General features: G+C 46.8%; 1 protein-coding gene across 1 annotated transcript in view; it reads left to right on the forward strand.

Annotated features, from left to right (window-relative positions):
- The first annotated feature begins 9,623 nt into the window (after window positions 1–9,623).
- Window positions 9,624–19,139, forward strand: part of St6galnac3 (ST6 N-acetylgalactosaminide alpha-2,6-sialyltransferase 3) — a 527,866-nt gene continuing 518,350 nt past the window's right edge. The window contains exon 1 of the mRNA XM_052178870.1: window positions 9,624–9,745. Coding sequence (XP_052034830.1) covers window positions 9,728–9,745 — 18 coding nt within the window. The 5' untranslated portion in view covers window positions 9,624–9,727. The remainder of the gene's footprint in view (window positions 9,746–19,139) is intronic.

A 19,139-nucleotide genomic window follows, 5' to 3' on the forward strand; every position in this document is an offset into this window, starting at 1 on the left:
TTTAATGAAAATAAAATGCGGACAGGCGAATGGAGAGATCACAGCTTAAGTCGCAGAGTCGTGTTTTTTTGTTTTTAAACTGGGATGAGGATCAGATAAATTCAGTGTGTTGCACTGGTAAAGCTGAGGGGGTGGGGACATAGCTCAGGTTATGAGCACTCACTGCTCTTCCAGAGTTCAAGTCCCAGCACACATGCTGCAACGCATTTCCACGGCCATCTGCAATGCTGGGATAAGGGAAGGCTCAGCCTCGCTGGCACCTGCATACGTGTGCCCATAGCCCCACATAGGCACACACAGACTCTCTCTCTCTCTCTCTCTCTCTCTCTCTCTCTCTCTCTCTCTCTCTCACACACACACACACACACACACACACACACACACACATGTGCCTATAGCCCCATACAGACACATACATGTGCCCATAGCCCCACATAAACACATACACACACACAGGCACACACACACACACACACACACACACACACACACACACACGTGCTCATAGCCCCACACAGACACACATGCACATTTGTGTCTGCAGCTCCCCCACAAACACACATACACATGTGCCCATAGCCCCACACAGACACACATGCACATGCCTGTAGCCCCACACAGACACATATATACACACATACAGGCACACACACACATGTGCTCATAGCCCCACACAGAGACATAGACACACACACACATGTGCCCATAGCCTCACACAGACACATAGACACACACACACATGTGCCCATAGCCCCACACAGACACACACAGATACACACACACATGTGCCCATAGCCCCACACAGACACACACAGATACACACACACATGTGCTCATAGCCCTACACACACACACACACACTCACATGTGCCTATAGCCCTACACAGACACACATACACACACATAGGCACACACAGACACAGACACAGACACACACACACACACACACACACACACACACATGTGCCCATAGCCCCACACAGATACACATGAAAACACAGAGGAGATAAAGCAGCAGCCACTCAGAAGAAAGCACAGCAGATTTCTCAGTTAAGTGAGAAGACCTCAGCAGGTAGATACAGCCCATGCCTGTCAGAAATTGAACTGAATACTGTATTTGAACCAACTCATCACCCGTTGATTAGAAACAAAACCAGAAGATAATCTGAGCTGTGCCTTCCAGAGGCTACCCCCGGATAGGATATCCCTGGCAGCAGTGTGTGGCCTGCAGAACTCTTCACGCTGAAACCCTCAGCAGCGTCCGGGACAACAGCATGGCGATCCTCTCTTTAGTTCTGAGGTGTATGTATGCTAACCTCTTGTCTCTAGGCCTTCCTTGGTTTCTCACCAAGCCCGAGTGAACCAGTTTGACATTTACCAAACATATAAAGAACACTCTTCCCTTGCTGGGACCCAAAGAGCTGAAGAATGCAAAATATTAATGATAATTTTTTAAAAAAAAATCTCAAAGTTTGCAATCTGTTTGAGAAGGCCACAAACTAAAAATAAAATACACAGAAAATGGATCATTACCCCCAAAACGTGATAGCAGACAGGGTGCGATTGATTCATTGTTGAAAGAATTCTATAACTAGTGATGGCTAAAGGTGAAGAAGAGGAGCGTCTCCATTGAATGGACATCAATGGCCGAATGGGAGAAGCTCCAACCCCCAGAGGATGGTGAGCTAGGCAGGAGGACAGCGAAGCCATTGTCCACAGGCCCAGGATAGCCTGCAAACTGTTTTGTGCATGCAGAGACTTAAGGATAGATTGAGCATTTTTAAAGTGGGAAAAAAATGCAAAAAAAAAAAAAAAACTAAAGGAGAATATTCTGTAACACAGAAGAATGTTGTGGAATGGACACTTCAGTGTGCTTAAACTTAGTTTGGTTGGCACACAGCCACTAGCCATTTGTTTATGTTTTCAACTGCTTCCCTGTAGCAATGGCAGAGCCGAGGAGTTGTGACAGAGACCAAATGTCTCACAAAGCCTAATATTTACTGTCTGGCTCTTTCCTGGGAAGGCTTGCCAATCCCCGATGTAAGAGAATAATGGGAAGAGTGGTGGAAAGGAATGTGGCAGGCACACCAGTGTGCCAGGCTGTGGGCACAAAGGAAGCCACTGAAGGTTTTGAAAGATAGGAACTGGGGCTGGAGAGATAGCTCAGCTGTTAAGAGCACTGACTGTTCTTCCAGAGGTCCTGAGTTCAAATCCCAGCAACCACATGGTGGCTCACACCCATCTATAATGAGATCTGATGCCCTCTCTGGTGTGTCTGAAGACAGCTACAGTGTACTCATATATAATAAAGAAATCTTGAAAAGAAGAAGAAGAAGAAGAAGAAGAAGAACAACAACAACAACAACAACCAACTTGTAGTAACAAAGCTCATTCCATGGGCTTCTCTGAGCACCTCCCTGGCCCTTTCTTCTTTGGATTGGTATTGTTCCTATACCTTTCCTAGAATAGCACAGAACCACACACAAAATCTGAAAGTCGAAGGTGAATCCCCAGACACGAAGAACTACCAAAAATCTTTGTCCTTTCCAGAGGGCTTGTGACGCCAAGGCATTTCAGAAAAATAATAATGGTTTCAAGACACAAATTGCAGGATTAGCTTAGCAGTGAGAGGCTCTCCTGTAGGCGGCTCCAGCAGACCCACCATGAAAGCATTTTAAATATTAAATTTCCCCCATAATATTTCCAGGGAAGCATGTTTCAGGGATCATGTTCCCAAGAGGGGAAATCTAAGAGCAGTGTAGCAAAACACACTGAGCAGCACGTCACAGTAAAAGAAAATCTCTTTGGGAAACTTGGTGAGAAAGTAACAGACTTGGGTAATTATGGAGCTTTGGAGAAATCCAATACAAACCAAATTTAAATGACAGACCAGGGCTGCCAGCCATATTTATTTTGAATTGATTATATTTAAAAAAGAATCCCAGGGAGGAATTCTTCAAGAAAACCAAAATCTGGATAAAAGCTGCATGATTTTTGTCAATGCAATGAAAATTAGGTAAAAAGTATTCATTTTAGACTTTTATCTTTCAATATGAAACAGATTTCTTTCCTCCCTAATTAGTTCATGTGAAAATATTTTTTGATTTTGTCATTTGAAAAGACATGAGACTGTTTGTTGAGCAGCGTAGAGTAAGGGCTGGAGAGATGGCTCAGAAGTTAAGAGCACTCGCTGCTCATACAGAGGGCTTGAATTCAGTTCCCAGCACCCACGTGGTGGCTCAAAGCCACCTGTAATTGCAGCTTTGGGGCACCTCTGCTGACCTCCGTGGGCACTGACTATGGGCACACACATATAGACACACGCACACACACACACACACACACACACACGGTGCAGATGCATACATGCAAACATGACACGTTGTGCACATGAAATACAAATAAATACCAGTATATTACCATTAACAGGTATCTTAAAGATTTAGCCACATGTCCTTGGGTACATGTCCACACATAACCGCATGTCTGAGTGGAGTCTTAGCGGAAGCACCTGCTTTTGGATGTGAAAAGGGTGAGACGGTTTCTAGAAAAAGCCATTTCCTATACTGACATAGAAGAGAAGAGAATGATTTTCTCATAACACCTCCTAATGGATCTTCTAGTCAGCCCTGATGGAAGTATGATTTATGTAGTGGATGACAAGGAGAATTTTATTGTATCTGGAATTCATTTAGCATCTTTACATGGGAAAGTTTGAGACCAATTAAAACCTTAATAAATGACTCTGTTGAATATAAATATATTAAATTAATGTGTGTGCAGGGTGAAATTGGAAAAGTTATGAGAGTCTGACTTTTAATTCTATCAGGGAACTGTGTCATGAGTCTGAGAACTACTTGGTAATGGAGCTGTTTATAATGAAACAAAAATGAATTTAAATGGCAAAATTTTAGCTCAAGACTTCTGATATCTCATGAGTCCTGAGGCATGCTGATATCTCCCTGGTGACAGGCCAGGCTGAGTGAAAAGATGGAACAAGAGAAGTCAAGAAGATACTGGTGACTCCAGGCTCTCATCTCACAGGGAAGTTGGCCCCTTGGAGAAGTTGGAGAAAGGAAGGGAGTCTTTGGTAGGTGGTAATTTTTGTGGGAAGAAGGTGTGAACAGACTGGCTGTGCATGGGGTGAGCTGGTTAGCTTTTTCTGTCAACTTGACACAAGGTAGAATCATCTGCGAAGAGGAAATGTCAATTGAGGAATTGTCTCCATTGTATATTGGCCTGTAGCCAATGGACATTTTCTTGATCAGTGATTGATTTGGGAAGACCTAGCCCTCTGCGGGTAGCGCTGCGTCTGGACCAGGATGAATCAGAAGGCAGGCTAAGCTCGCCGTGAGGAGCCAGCCAGTAGGCAGCACTACTCTGTGGCCTCTGATTCAGTTCCTAGCTCCAGGTTTCCCGCCTTGAGTACCCGTACAGATGACCTTACTCAGTGACAGGCTGTTACAGGGAAGTGTAAGCCAAATAAATTCCTTCTTCCCTAAGTTGCTTTTGATCATGGTGTTGATCACAGCAAAATAAAGCCTAGGGAAGGCAGGGTCTGCCAGGATCGGGCATGCAGGGCCATTGATAATGTGTTTCCCAGGGGTTGAGGGTTGAGAAGGCAGGACAGTGCCTCTGATCTGCACATGGTTATAGGATCTCCTCACTCACTGCACACTCACTGAAGCCTTTGCATCTTCCTGTGGCTCTCTTGCACATCTGTGGTGGTCACCTCTGTGGTAGTTGCTTAGTTACTGTGACAAAAACAGCTGTGAGAAAAAGCAACTTAGGTGGCGAGAAAGGGTTCCTTCTGACTCACAGTGTGAGGGGAGGGTCCCTTGTGTGGGGAATCCAAGACAGCACCTGGCTCGAGACAACTGGTTACCCTGTATCCATGATCACAGGGAAACCAAACCTGCCTTTCCACTGACACCTCTTCCAGAACCCTATCCTAGGGGACAGCCCTGCCCAAACTCAAGGCAGCTCTTCCTTCCTAGTTTAAACGTTTTTGGACATCCCCTCTAGACCACACTCAAGCTTTCACAGTTGCCACCTGAGACCACAGAAAACAGATATTTGCATTATGACTCATGACAGTTACAAAGTAGCAATGAAACAATTTTACAGTTGGGGGGGGGGGTCACTGCATCATGAAGAATTGTGTTAAAGGGTCACAGCATCAGGAAGGTTAAGAACCACTGTCCCAGACAGACTCAGATGTGTGTACTCACGGTCATTTCAAATCCAGTGACGTTGTGTATTCACGGTCATTTCAAATCCAGTGACGTTGACAATGAATGTTATTTGTCCTAGAATCTTAGAAGGTATAGACAGTAATTTAAGGTTGTTTTTTTTTTTTTTTTTTTTTTTTTTTTTTTTTTTTTTTTTACCAAATTAAGCAAACCCAACATGATATTGTAAACCCAAAGAGTGCTGAGTTCCCTACACACTGGTCAGTTGACTGTGGTACATAAGATGGCTGACTTCTAAGTTCAGTTCCCCGTCCCCATGGTGCTGGAGGGTCAAATGAGGCAAAACATTTGACCACAGAAGGTTTTTGTCTTATTATTAATTCTGGAAACAGGTGCTCTTGGATTTAAGTTACATAACTTAAGAAGTTGGAGAATCAGATTATACCTATAGACTAGCCTAAGCTATTCTTGATGTTTGGCCCAGTTTAAAACAAAAATATCTTGGCTACATTTTCCTACCTACTCACCTCCTACAAATCTGGCTGTACCTCCATTCCCTGGCAGATTCAGAACCTGTCTTTATTTCTAACCAAAAGCTTTTCTGTGTAGTCCTTCCAAAGCAGCAGTTGTTAATCCTATTTTATAAAATTCTAGTTTAGGTTTATCTTGGCATTTCTTGCTTTTGACTTTAGTAAGCGAACCACTACTTCTTGCTCTACTTGGTCATAATCTACGAGTCTTGATCGAAACTTAACATTTGGGGGCTGGGGAGGCGTCAAGGTTAGCCAAATGCTTGCTATGCAAAGACGAGGACCTGTGCTTAGAACCCCGGAATCCATGTAAAATTAGGCCAGGAATGGTGGTACCTGCTTGTACCCTGACTCTTGGGAAATAGAGACAAGGTGTTGCTGGAACTTGCTGGGCAGACAGCTTCACTGAATTGGTGAGAGATCTTGACTCAAAAAATAAGGCATAGAGGGGTGATTCTCAACCTCTGTGGGTCGTGACCCTATTTGGGGGTTGCATACCAGATAGACATCCTCCATATCAGATACTTGAAAAATTACAGTTATGAAGTAGCAATGAAATAATCTTATGATTGGGGGTCACCACAACATGAGGAACTATATTAAGGGTCACAGCGTTAGGAAATGTTGAGAACCACTGATATAAAATGATCTAAAAAGACACTTAACATCAACATGTATGCACACATGAGCACATACACACATGTACATTCCCACAGAGAAAAGTATCACTTTGGAAAGCATGGATGTGGGTGCGCAATTGGCTGTTCAGGTGAAAAGCCGTGTCAGGGTAGGTGGGTGGAGAACCTTCATCACGTCCTTGCCAATCATGTGCATTAACTCTTCAGCAGCCACACCCTTCTGAGACCCCACCCCCACCCCAAGGATGACCGGAGCTACTCTCGGCTTCAGCTGTAATCTTTCTATCTCCAGTGCAAAGTTTGATTCTGTAAATTCCTATTTATCACTTGAAAGTGGTCATTGTGCCAAGAATTGAGGTGAATGAACTCACTTTTAACTCTGCTAAGATACGAAGATTAGAGAGAAGCCAAGAGGCTTGGTCAAGTTCACCAAGGGCCCTTCCCAAGTGCACTGCAGATTTTCTGGAGAGAGAGAGCGTGAGTGAGTGAGAGAGCGTGAGTGAGCGAGAGAGCGTGAGCGAGCGAGTGAGAGAGAGAGAGAGAGAGAGAGAGAGATATGCTCAAACTACTTTTCCTGTTCCTCTTTCTCCTCCTCCTCCTCTTCCTCATCTACTTCTTTTTGGAAAGAGGTCTGTTTTTATTTTTGAGATTATAATGACAAAATTTCTCTCTTCTGTTTCCTCCCTCCATACCTTCCTATATACCTCTCCCTGTTCTTCAAATTCAGGACCTGTTTTTAAAATCTAATTGTTATTACATGCATATATGCATATACACATACTCCTAAATATAACCCATTCGATCTATGCAATATTCCCTTGTATGTACATTGCTCTTTCTTCGTTGTTAGGAGTCTGCTCCCTGCTGGGGAAGGCCTTTACTGTGTCACGTGTCTCTCGTGTTTTCCCTCTTTACTCTGATCTTGCCCTGATATCAAAGACCACAGAAAACAATCTCTTATTGCTGACAGGTCTTCTAGTTACATAAAGAGTTTTCCCTCCAGCTAATCAGATTAATAAAACTTACATGAATGAATGAGTGAGTGAATTAATGGGTGAATGAATGAATGAATGTGGGATCTAGGAAATAACTCAGTGCACAAAGGCACTTGTCCCCAAGACTGACAACACAAGTTTAACTTCTGGACCATTTGGTAGAAGTTGTTCTCTGACCTCCACATACACCTCGTGTCAAGAGTGTCCTACTGCAAGGACTAAACACAGTCCTGGCCTGCTGTGCCACTTAGGGCTCCTATTGCTGTGATGGAAGACCATGACCAAAAGCAACCTGGGGAGAGGGCAGGACCCCGGGGCAGGAGCTGATGATGCAGAGGCCATGGAGGGGTGCTGCCTACTAGCTTGCTCCCCATGGCTTGCTCAGTCTGCTTTCTTGTAGAACCCAGGGCCACCAGCCCAGGGCGGCCCCACCCACAATGGGCTGGCCTTCCCACATCAATCACTAAATAAGAAAATGCCCTACAAGTTTGCCTACAGCCTGATCTTATGGAGTCATTGTCCTTTCACTGGAGTCTCCAGTGTCTCCAGCGATGGTCAAGTTGACATAAGACTAGCCAGTACACCTGCTAAGACCATTTATTAAAGCTTCAGTTTCAAGTATGTGATCTTCATCGAACCGGACTTATGCATGTGCCTTGAAGACTGGGGTGGGGGAGGTGGGTGTGGGTGTGGGTGGGGTGGGTGGGGAGGGACGGGGAATGGGTCGAAGTGGCAACAGAGCAGAGTATAGTACACCCTGGAGACAGACAGAGCTTGCCTGGGAGCAGGTGGTTTGAACAAGGTTCTAGTCTCTCCAGCATCTCTTGTTGGTTTGGTTTGGTTTGGTTTTTTGAGACAGGGTTTCTCTGTATAGCCTTGGCTGTCCTGGAACTCACTGTGTAGACCATGTTGGCCACAAACTCAGAAATCTGCCTGCCTCTGCTTCCCAAGTGCTGGACAGGCATGCGCCACCACTGCCCGGCACTCTCCAGCATCTTTCCTGTGACTCTTCCTGGGTCTCTCAGTGTTGAATGTCCTCAGCAACAACATGCCAATTCCCAGGAACAGTTCTTGTCTGTTGGTGTGGGAGCCGTCTCATGACCCTCAGTCACTCTCAGGTCACATGCTTTTCCCGAGGCTGTGCAGGCGTTAATCTGACGAGGGAGATGTCTTTAAGGTAGATGTTTGCGGGGGGAGGGGGGTGTAATTTAAAGACTTCTATGACTTCTAGGTGGCAGAAATGTGTGCATCTACAGACGTTTCTTACCTCTGGTCATGACATCTCCTTGTAGAAATGATTGTTCTCTCCATAGGGCTGGTTTGGGAGTCAGCCTTTCCTTATTGTCTGTCACACACAGAGTCCACTAAGGACCCAGAGAGGACCAGGCTCCTCTTTGCACGTGTCACCTCTTGGGTAAATCTGGCACAATGTTCTTTAACACAGTTAAAGGTTTGACAGTTCAGGGTGGATGGTTGAAAACGGCCTCCCTAGATGTCCAGACTTAACAGGAAAGCTAATATGTAGCTTGGTTGTTGAAATTTTAACCAAGTTCTCTAAATTCCAAGATTATAACAGTGAGTAGCAAAGTCCTGTGTATCATACTCTGTCCATACCTGTACACACATGAGCATTATCTTTATACTTTGTGTCTTTATGGACATAGGCATCATACTAACTTGCAACCGGGCACAACAGTCACAGCCGCATACGTTTATGAGCCCATATGCCGCACATGCTGTGCACAATGCCACATTGTGTGAAGGTTATGGCTTTTTTTTGAAGACCAAGAGTGAGTGTCCAATCTTTCAGCCTCTCTAGCTGTTTGTGTTTTCAGATTAACAGACAATCATAACAAGAGAAGCACACCACAGAATTCTGCAGTGCCAAAGGCTAGCCCTGGGCGCTTCCAGCTGCTTTCGAAGAATCCTGTGATGGGCCCCATGCCTGCATCGGAATGGTGCCAAAAAAAAAAAAAAAAAAAAAAAAAAAAAAAAAAAAAGCTAACTTTTCGGGAAGTGGCACATCTGTGGGTTCTCCGATGGGCGAGCGCAGCGGGAAGGTCCCCTTTCTGTCCTCAGGTTACACCAATCTGGGTCGGCTGCGAGCCGGGCTTTGCACACCTCCATCTACAGAAGGGTTTGGGAAAAAAGGGCTAAGTAGTAGCAGCGGTGGAGTAGCAAGCAGTTGCGGGCTGCACGGAGGGCACGTGACTAGGGGCGGGGCCTCGTGTGGCGCCAGCCAGTGGCGGGGCTCGGGGGTGGGGCCTGAGCGCGCAGCTCCCGCGGCCCGGCTCGCTCTGCGGGAATGTGGGCTGGAGTGGTCCAGCTGCGGGGCCGAGGTGCAGCGAGCCACAGGGTCGATCCGTAGCGCCATGGCCTGCATCCTCAAGGTAACCGCTCGGCTGTGGGCCGCATGCGAGCTCCGCCTGCTGGGTGCGCAGAGGCGTGGAGCCCGCCGCGGTCCCGCCGCATCCTCAGCCCGCCCGTCTCTTCCTGGCGTCGGCTTCCTTTTTGTTCCTTTGGCCAAGGCATCTGGGTGGGAGACTATGCAATGTGCTTTGGGCACAGACTCCTTGCCTGCACTGCTGCTGGCCGGCTCCTGCCTGGAAGGAGCTGGCCAGGGAGCGCGCAGCGGCGTGCCGAATGATGGGTATAACAGGCGGAGCAGAGGGTGCTCCGAGCCTCGGGTCAGGGCAGCCCGCGGCCTGTGGGGGGCCATGGGCTGAAAAGGAGTGGCCCAGCATGGGTGAGGGGCACAGCGGTTGAGAAGAGGAGAGGGTGCGGAGAGCTCGCAGCCTTTGCTCCTGGGAACACATAAACTTCTTGGTCCACAGGTAGCCCTGTAGGGATGAGTTTTCTGAGGAACTAGCTCCAGGTGCCGGGACTTCAGTTGGAAAAGTTTATTGGATGAAAATAGGTAGAACGTTGGACTTCCTTAGGCCCACTGTGAAGAGACAACACCTACTCAGAGTCCAGCCCTGTTTTGCTGGGTTCTTTCAAGCCCTGATTCATTCCACGTTCTTAGTGCCTGCCTCAGCCACAGGCTCGAAGACTTTGGGTGGACCTACTTGGTGAGGACCTCCCCTGGGAAGATTTCGCAGGGAAAGTTCACTCCCCGTCCCGTTCCGGTTTTTCCTTACTGTCGTTATTCAGTTGTCCAGGCTGACTTCATAGATCCAAACATGAGCAGCGTGAAGGTTCCTCACACCTGAGAGAAAACAAAGGTGTTTGGTTTCCAGCCCGGAGACATGCTGTGTGACCAAGGGCAATACAGAGGACAGTTCTGTGTGTCTAGCACTTGATAAAGTCTTGGGCTGCTGTTGTAGTTGTTTCAATCCATCCTTACCCAGTGTGAAGCGAGGTAGCAGACACTTACTGTGACTTTCCTGAACTTGCTGTTGTTTTGGAAAACTTTCCAGGACATGGCCAAAGGTGGCAAAGTCAGGAGGAAATAATCCATTAATATCGCAGAATTCAACTTTAACTCACAGGAACTGGAACTAGGTCATGGCTCCATCTCTATTTATTTGCGTCATTTGCTAAAAGGAAACTGAGGAGCCCGACGTGTACTGTTGTTGGTCATGTCTTTCTGTATTGGTTTTCCCGTCCTTTCTGTCTTTGTGTGTATGTATGATCTGGTGTGATGCTGGTGAATGAACCTTTACAGATGCCGAGCGCGTGTCTGGTCACAGGGCTATATCCCCAGATCCCTTGAGGTCTCTTCAGTCCCGACCCAAGGGCACACATCGATCTCGTTCTAATGCTGTACCTCCATGCTTGCCTTCAGACCCTAACCATGAATGAAGACGAATAAAGATCAAACACATTCATCTGAATTCTGCCTCTGCCTCTTGTCACCTGTGTGGCCTTGGACAAGTTATACATCTCTGAATGCTAATTTCTTCAGCATAAGAGCAAAATAGTCACACATACTTTGTAGGGACGAGAAGGACTCAGGGATACAGGTGTGTCATGCCACAGCTTTCCTGATGCCTAGTAACAATGACTTAGTCACGACATTCTGAACCCTCAGTCTTTCTATAAGATGTAACTTTGATTCCTTCATAAGCCATGAAGGGCCACTGTGCTTGTTGGCAACTCCACTTTTAAGGGAAAGAATCTTGAGTTACTTAAACTCAAAGTTAAGGACAGAGTGAACCTGGATTCTGACCCCCATCTTAAACTGTCTTCATGCTTTAAAACTGTTGCAGGGGTAACTCCAGGAGTCCGTATACTATTCAGTATATTCAGTATACTGCTACTATGAGCGACGGGGTGCATTTACTTTTTTCTTCTTTTACTCTTTTAGTGGTAACTTGGACTGTGCAGCATGATGCTGTGGTCTGTAAATGTATCCGGTGACATTCATGCCCGGATCAGTTCATGGCTATCCTGGGCTACTAGCAGCCTGCTGCGTGCAGACTGGACCTTCTTGGTCCTGGATGGCCCCTGAGGGTCCTGGTAGCCCGCGCTTTAAAAAGCAGCACTTGGTGGAATGAGGAGCACAAGTTCAGAACAGGAGGAATGCATTCTGCGCAAGCCCAGCCTTTGTATTTGATTTTGGCCTCTTTTCTTCCAAAGTATAGAGAAATGTGTGTGACTATTATAATTAATTTTAACTGTGTTGTAGCAAACAGAAAATGATAGACTTCTTGTTGTTTTTAATGAAATATTTTTTTGCAACACCCTGAACCTAGTTGGGTATTGGAAATAGTCTGGCCGGATGATCAAACTGTAAAGGGGCAGATTAGTAGGGGAACAGTGTATGTATTTTGTCTGATGTTCACGGTCTTCTGCGTATGCATGCATATGTGTATGTCCTCCTCCTGTGTATGCATGCATGTGTGTAACTTATACATAGATAAACTACATATACACATACACATATATATAATGTATGTCTTCCTCCTGCAGTGTTCCCTGGTGACCTCTTTAGTCCCTGCCTCCAGGTTCCTGCCTTGAATTCTTACTCTAATTCTTTCAATGATGGACTAGAAACTATAAAATGAAATCATTCCTTTCCTCCTTAAGTTGCTTTTTTTCGGTCATAGTGTTTTATCACAGCACTTCAAAGAAAACTAAGATAAGGGGTTATTAGGTCTGAGGGTTAATATCCCACTTTACCAAACAGTGATATATTATGAAGACGTGACAGGACAAGAAAGGGGCTTGGGCTGTATGTTCCCAGTGCCAGGAAATGACGGAGAAAGCCAAGAGAAATGGGTTTTGTTTGGGCATATTTATCTGGGTCTTGACCCTCTAATGGTAAGAATGTTCTATTCCTGGCATGCTTTACAAATCAGTGCTTTGCAGAAGCCTTTTGCTTCCCTTACCTTGTGAAGAGTAAAATAGCCAGGGTTTTGGGCAAGCATGGTGAAGCATGGGGGTTTACAGAGACAGAGCTGCCAGGCCACCGCCAAGGCCACTTCGCGCTGACTGTCAGAGCTGACTGAAATGTAATCATTGTGGGCAGAGACTTTCTTATCCAAGGAGATTGTGTCTTCCTTCCTACCTAGGAGAACACCACTGTGTTCTCATGGCTACCTGTATAAGAATGGGGATCTCTGAGAGCAAAAGCTGGGACCTGGCCGCTGACAGTGGTCTTTAAGGCACCCTGAAATGTTCTGTGGAGACACTGCGCATACAGAGGGCCCACCTGGCCCTGGGTGGAACCCATTCTCCTCACAGAGCTCCTGTGTTCCCCTCCCAGGCTTCCTAAGAGTCACTTACATTGTGGAATGCGTACGCCTGTTTCACATTGCAAGGGCCCTGATCACAGACACGTGGGGTTTAACTATGTCTCTACCACTAGCTGGACCACAGAAAGTTCTTTTCTGATTTTTAATTTATTACTGCCCCAGTTTCCAAAATGGGGGTGACCCTGCGTCTCTGAAAAGGCCATTGTAAGGGGAAGTGAGGATATCTGTGCTGTGGGTGCACTTCCTGCCTTCATTAGACTGCTCTGCTGCATTGCCCTGATAGACAGCGAGCCCTCAATTCTATAGCCACTGCTTTCCCAGAGGGAGGTCCCTTGGCTCTCTACTGAATCCCCTGCCTTCACCTGCCGCAGCCTCTAAAGAGAGAGATCAGAGAGATTGAGGTATTCAAGCCTTTAAAATTTACTAGATTAGAAAAGTAGCCACTTTAATTTGTAGTTATTAGTGAAGTCAAGTTTTACATATCTAGTAGCCATTTATCTTTCTGGTGTTACAGAAACATCATAGTTTTATATAATAAAAACGATTTCTGTTTTCTTCTATGATTTCTTCCTGGGGTGAGCAAGTACTTTTTGTACACTTGTGATATGTAACACATCTCTGTTGAATTGCATTGAGTTCTGTATCCACTGCTGGTGTGGATATCAGAGAGTCTGTGGCTACTTTTACTCTCTTCTACAGTTATCTGTCCTTATAAATGTATCCAGTTGATAAGAAATTACATAATTGTGATGCAAAATCACAAACTTACTATCTTCTCATTAAGACTTTTCTCCCTCTACCCTGGAGGATGGGATGCTTCACCACGCTGCCTCAGTTTGAATTTGGGAGAAACTCTGGGCTGTACCCCGAGCTCCTGTTCTCATCCCAGAGCCTTGTATTTGGTCTGCGTTGGAGTGAGGCTCTCTTCTTGGGAGCTCTTTACAGTTTTCCATTTTTGTCACTGTCCTTTCAGAGCAGAGCTCAGGTGCAGTGCCCACAAACCCGTCGGGGCTTTAGGTCTTACCTTTGCTCTGTGAGCCCCGGGGATGACCAGGCCTAGCGTGGCCTGCGCCTTCTTTCAGAATCCAGCTCCTGTCTTCATGGTCCACCTCTCCCCTGCTCACCCACTCTCGACCTCCACACACTCCTGAACCCCAACTCTGGTCAGCCTGGGGATCACCCACTCTTGACCTCCACACACTCCTGAACCCCAACTCTGGTCAGCCTGGGGATCACCCACTCTTGACCTCCACACACTCCTCAACCCCAACTCTGGTCAGCCTGGGGATTACCCACTCTTGACCTCCACATACTCCTGAACCCCAACTCTGGTCAGCCTGGGGATGAGGGTGTTGAGGTTTGTGGTCCCAGCTGTGAGACCTAGGCCTTGGTTCCCTTAACTCTGAATTGAATAGTCCACAGGCCAGGGCACACTCTTGTGTGTGAGCATGCCGTGTGTGTGTGTGTGTGTGTGTGTGTGTGTGCAGACTCTGGGAGATGGATATGCATGCTCTGAATGTGAGTATTTTCTGAGGATGAGCCTGCTCTGGCCTGGGAGTGAGACTGGAAAAGCGACTTTCTATGAAGCAGCAACGTAGCATCTATACCGTCCTTGTGACCACAGCTGTCAGCTTGGCTTGTTTCCATAATGTTTTCTGCAGGAAATCCCCTTCTGACCTCTCCATCTACAGAATTTCTGCACCATGCATGAGGAACCCTAGGAATCCCTACTCCATAAGCAAGAAGACAGTGTGTCTAATTTGTGATGGCACTTCTGACCATTGCCCAGGCCAAGCCCAGGACCTCCCTGACTGGACAGGTGTTTTTGCTGTGTGTGTTGGTATACTCTGGGGACTAAGTGTTCTCTGGTGTGAGCATGCCCTGTATATAGTGTGTGTCTGTGTGTGTGTGTGCATGCACATGAGTGTGTATGTGTGTGTGTGTATGAGAGAGAGAGAGAGAGAGAGAGAGAGAGAGAGAGAGAGAGAGGAAATGTATGAATGTATGTGTATGCTCTGGAGGATGGGGGGATGGATATGCATGCTCTGTGTATGAACTTGCTGTGTGTGTTGTGTATTGTGTGTGTGTGTGTGCATTGTGAGGGATGGATATGAATGCTCTGTGTGAGCATGCCCTGTGTGTGTGTGATTGTGTGTGTGTGTGTGTGCACTCTGGGGGATGGATATGCATGCTCTGTGTGTGAGCATGCCGTGTGTGTGTGTGTGTGTGTGTGTGTGTGTGTGTGTGCGTGTGCATTGTGAGGGATGGATATGCATTTTCTGTGTGTGAGCATGCCCTGTGGTGTGTGTGATTGTGTGTTTGTGTGTGCACTCTGGGGGATGGATATGCATGCTCTGTGTGTGAGCATGCTGTGTGTGTGTGTGTGTGCATTATGAGGGATGGATGTGCATGCTCTGTGTGTGAGCATGCCCTGTGTGTGATTGTGTGTATGATTGTGTGTGTGTGTGTGTGTGTGTACTCTAGGGGATGGGTATGCATGCTCTGGATGTGAGTATTTTCTGAGGATGAGCCTGGCCCCACCTGGAGTGTGTGGCAGGCGTAGGCAGTACTCTTTGGATTGGCGTTACAGTAGTAGTCAGCAGTTTGTTGGACAGCTGAGTCTCCCGGCTAGCGCTTGACCTAAGAAGACTGTAAAACGGAGTCTAGGAAAGCTAAGTAGCCTGTCCCAGGCTCCAGAAGTGGCAGAAAGAGGTTGACACTGGGCCTGTGTGGCTGTTGGAAGTCTCTTTGACATTTATTGGCAATAAAGGGATTGATTTCATATCCTATCTTCTACCCTAGGTCCAATTGGTGGGGGACCTCTTTGTACATGTTTTTATTTGTGCCTTCCTCAAAGTTGCCTTGTGATATTGAAACTTGGGGGGGGGAGGGGCAGAGAGACTGAGGAGGTAAGGAGGTGGTAATTCTGTGTCTGGAAGGGAACAGCCTCTGGACTGGGGCAAGTCAAGCCAAAGTTCAGCCACATGTGCTAGCAATTTTGAGGGTGGGAGGGAGGGGGTAAAATCTCGTGGGGGAAGGGAGGGTGTGAGAGAGTGGGGGATGTGACTGAGGGAGGAAGTGGGGTAGAGAGGGGTGGCAGAGAATTAGAGTAACTCAGCCCCCCACACCCCCTAAAGCTCTGGGAAGAGACCTTAACATTTTTTATTTATAAGTGCATTATATATATTTACTTATTACATTTATTTTGCATATAGATTTAAATATAAGGCCCACAAGCTGTATGACCTCAGGTTCTTTCACTCTAGTCTGCCCTAGGTAGCATTGGGACGCCAATGTGCAACTCTGACTGTGCTGTGGCTGCAGGGAGCAGAGCCAGCTGACACACTGTTACCAAATGCTGATAGCTGCATTGTGTTTCTTGGGTGTGGGCTTTTTTTGTGTAAGGGCCTTAACTCTGAGGCTAGCCAAAGCCCACTATTGACTTACGAAGTAATTCTTTCCAAAAGGAAAATCTGTAGCTGTTGGTGTCCACCTGAGGGTGGACACTGGGTGATTCTTTTTTGTTTTCTGGCTTTAGGGGAGGTGCCGAGGGCTCTTTCTCTAAGTGGACAGAGTACAAATGACCCGAATCCCCAAGAGGCCCATTATTCAGGTTGTGGATAACCCAGGCCTGTTACTGTTCAGCCATCCTGTTATATACTTTTGATGTGTGTTCCTGCCAATTAGTGCCTCAGTAAGGCCGGGGAGGAGGAGGGAGAGCTGAGTCTCAAGTCCGCTGGTTCTGCTTCTCATTAACAGCTCTAGGAAGGGTCAGTGGGAAGAGGGCAGGAGGGGCGGGAGGATGGGTGTGCGGTCACCATTGCCGCCTGTCCTTGATACAGCAGGAGAGTGGGCTAGGTCTGAAACCTTGGCCCAGGATCTCAAGCAGGTTTAATGAACAGCAGCCTCTGTGTAGGTGACACTCCCCAAGACCTCCTTTAACCCCGGGTCCCATATCTCCAGCCACCATTTCATTTCCTGTGTGGTGTGGAGGGTAGGCTGACCACATCTGTTCCTTGACAAAGGTGGGGGCAGTTAGCCCATGAAAAAGTTTGCTGGAGACAGGGCAGGAGAAGTGGCATCCTGTTCTTGGAGTCTTTCCTGTGTGGTGTCAAAGCCAGGCATGGACGCGGTAAACACAAGTCTGCCCTCCCTCACCCACTCTTTTGTGACAAGATTTTTCCTGGGCAGATGCAGCACACGCATCTCCTCGACCCAGATCGGAATCCACAACAGACCCAAGTGTGGATGCCACTGTTGGTGAACCAGTGAGTTTTATCGGGGTTTCTCACAGGAGCAGAGATGGCTCAAAGCCAGCTGTATTATCAAAGCCCACCCAGCACAGGTGGCAGCTCACAAGCCTGGGAACCTGGAGCACACTGCACAGCCAGCAGGCAGTTCAGCAGGTTGGGGAGTGTCCTTCCCAAGTGCCCCAGTCACTCTAAACCTCTTCTAGTCAGCATGGTGGTCTGGTCTCTTCTTTGAAGATTGGCTTGATTGAGGAGTCTCCGTAGTCATTATTGTTTACTTTTGGGGGAAGGTAGTGATTCTGCTCAGTTTCAGGGACTTCCTGAAGCTATTCTGAATTGTTTACTTTCTGTTTTAATTCTGTTTGTCTTAAGAAGCTTCCCTCCAGGATGTAAAGTTTCAACCTTGGAGGGAAACTGCTATACAACACCTACCCACCTACTCACATTTTAGCTCAGACTGGAAAATTGAAAACTGTTGAGTGTCAAAGACTGACTTCTAATTTCAGAGGCTGTTTTATTTCTTAGTGAAAATTGTCTTTGATTGTTTTTAAAACTGTTTGAATCTTGCTACGAGGAGGTCAGGATTGCAGAGGACATGGAAGGGAAGTATGAGTGGGAATGGGGATCTGGGGTTAAAGTCTGGTCACATAGTCACTGGAGATTTCAGAACCGGAACTTGCAGATGGCTGTTCAGAGGCTGATCTTTGGGGGACAAATTGGGTTTGAATTTGTGCCAGGCAGGGCAGTGGTTACTGGGGTTTTGTTTGGTGTAAGTATGACAGCATCAATGTTTCTAAAGAAGAAGTGAGTCTCAGACATTGAGTCAGGCATTCTGGCACCTCTGTAGTGTTTGGGTGACAGGAAGAACTCGGGGTATAGTTATAGCTCCCCTGCCTTTGGGCCTGCTCTGGTGTGTTGTGAGGAACAGCACCGTGCTGGTGTGCTTCTCTGTGTCTGAGCAGCCTGTGGGAAACCACGCAGCCCACAGAGGTCTATCTCACTCCTCCCCGCGCTCTCCTCTCTGCCTTCTCTCCTTCTCTCTCTCTCCCCTCTCCCCCCTGTTTCTCTTCTCCCCTCTCTCCCTCTTTCCCCCTCTCTTCTCTCTCCCCTCTGCTCTCTCCTTTCTCTCTTCTCCCCTCTCCTGGTTGCCTTCTGTCTCTTTCCTTTTCTCTGCCCCTCCCCCATCCTACTCTCAGACAACCACAGGAGAGCTTGGTGAACCAGTAAGGTGTTTTATTGAATTACTCACAGGAATATGGGTAAGGGCTTACACTCTTACTGTGTAGCCTCAAGGCAATGCTCCCCCTGCCTCAGTCTCTTAGTGCTGAGATTACAAGCCATGCCTAGTACCACCTACACATTTCCTAAGATCTACGCTACTGGTGGGATTGTAAGATGGTATAATCACTCTGGAAATCAGTCTGGTGGTTCCTAAGAAAACGGACATGACACTTCCGGAGGACCTTGCTATATCTCTCCTGGGCAGATACCCAGAGGATTCCCCAGCATGCAATAGGGACACATGCTCCACTATGTTCGTAGCAGCCTTATTTACAATAGCCAGAAGCTGGAAAGAACCCAGATATCCCTCAATGGAGGAATGGATACAGAAAATGGAGGATATATATACACAATGGAGTACTATTCAGCAATTAAAAACAATGAATTCATGAATTTTTTAGGCAAATGGATGGAACTGGAAAATATCATCCTAAGCGAGGTAACACAATCACAAAAGAATACACATGGAATGCAATCATTGATAAGTGGATATTAATTAGCCCTGAAGCTCTGAATACTGAAGATGCAATTAGCATATCAAATGATTCCCATGA

The sequence above is a fragment of the Apodemus sylvaticus genome, chromosome 4 (genome assembly GCF_947179515.1).
Source record: "Apodemus sylvaticus chromosome 4, mApoSyl1.1, whole genome shotgun sequence".
Lineage (NCBI taxonomy): Eukaryota > Metazoa > Chordata > Mammalia > Rodentia > Muridae > Apodemus > Apodemus sylvaticus.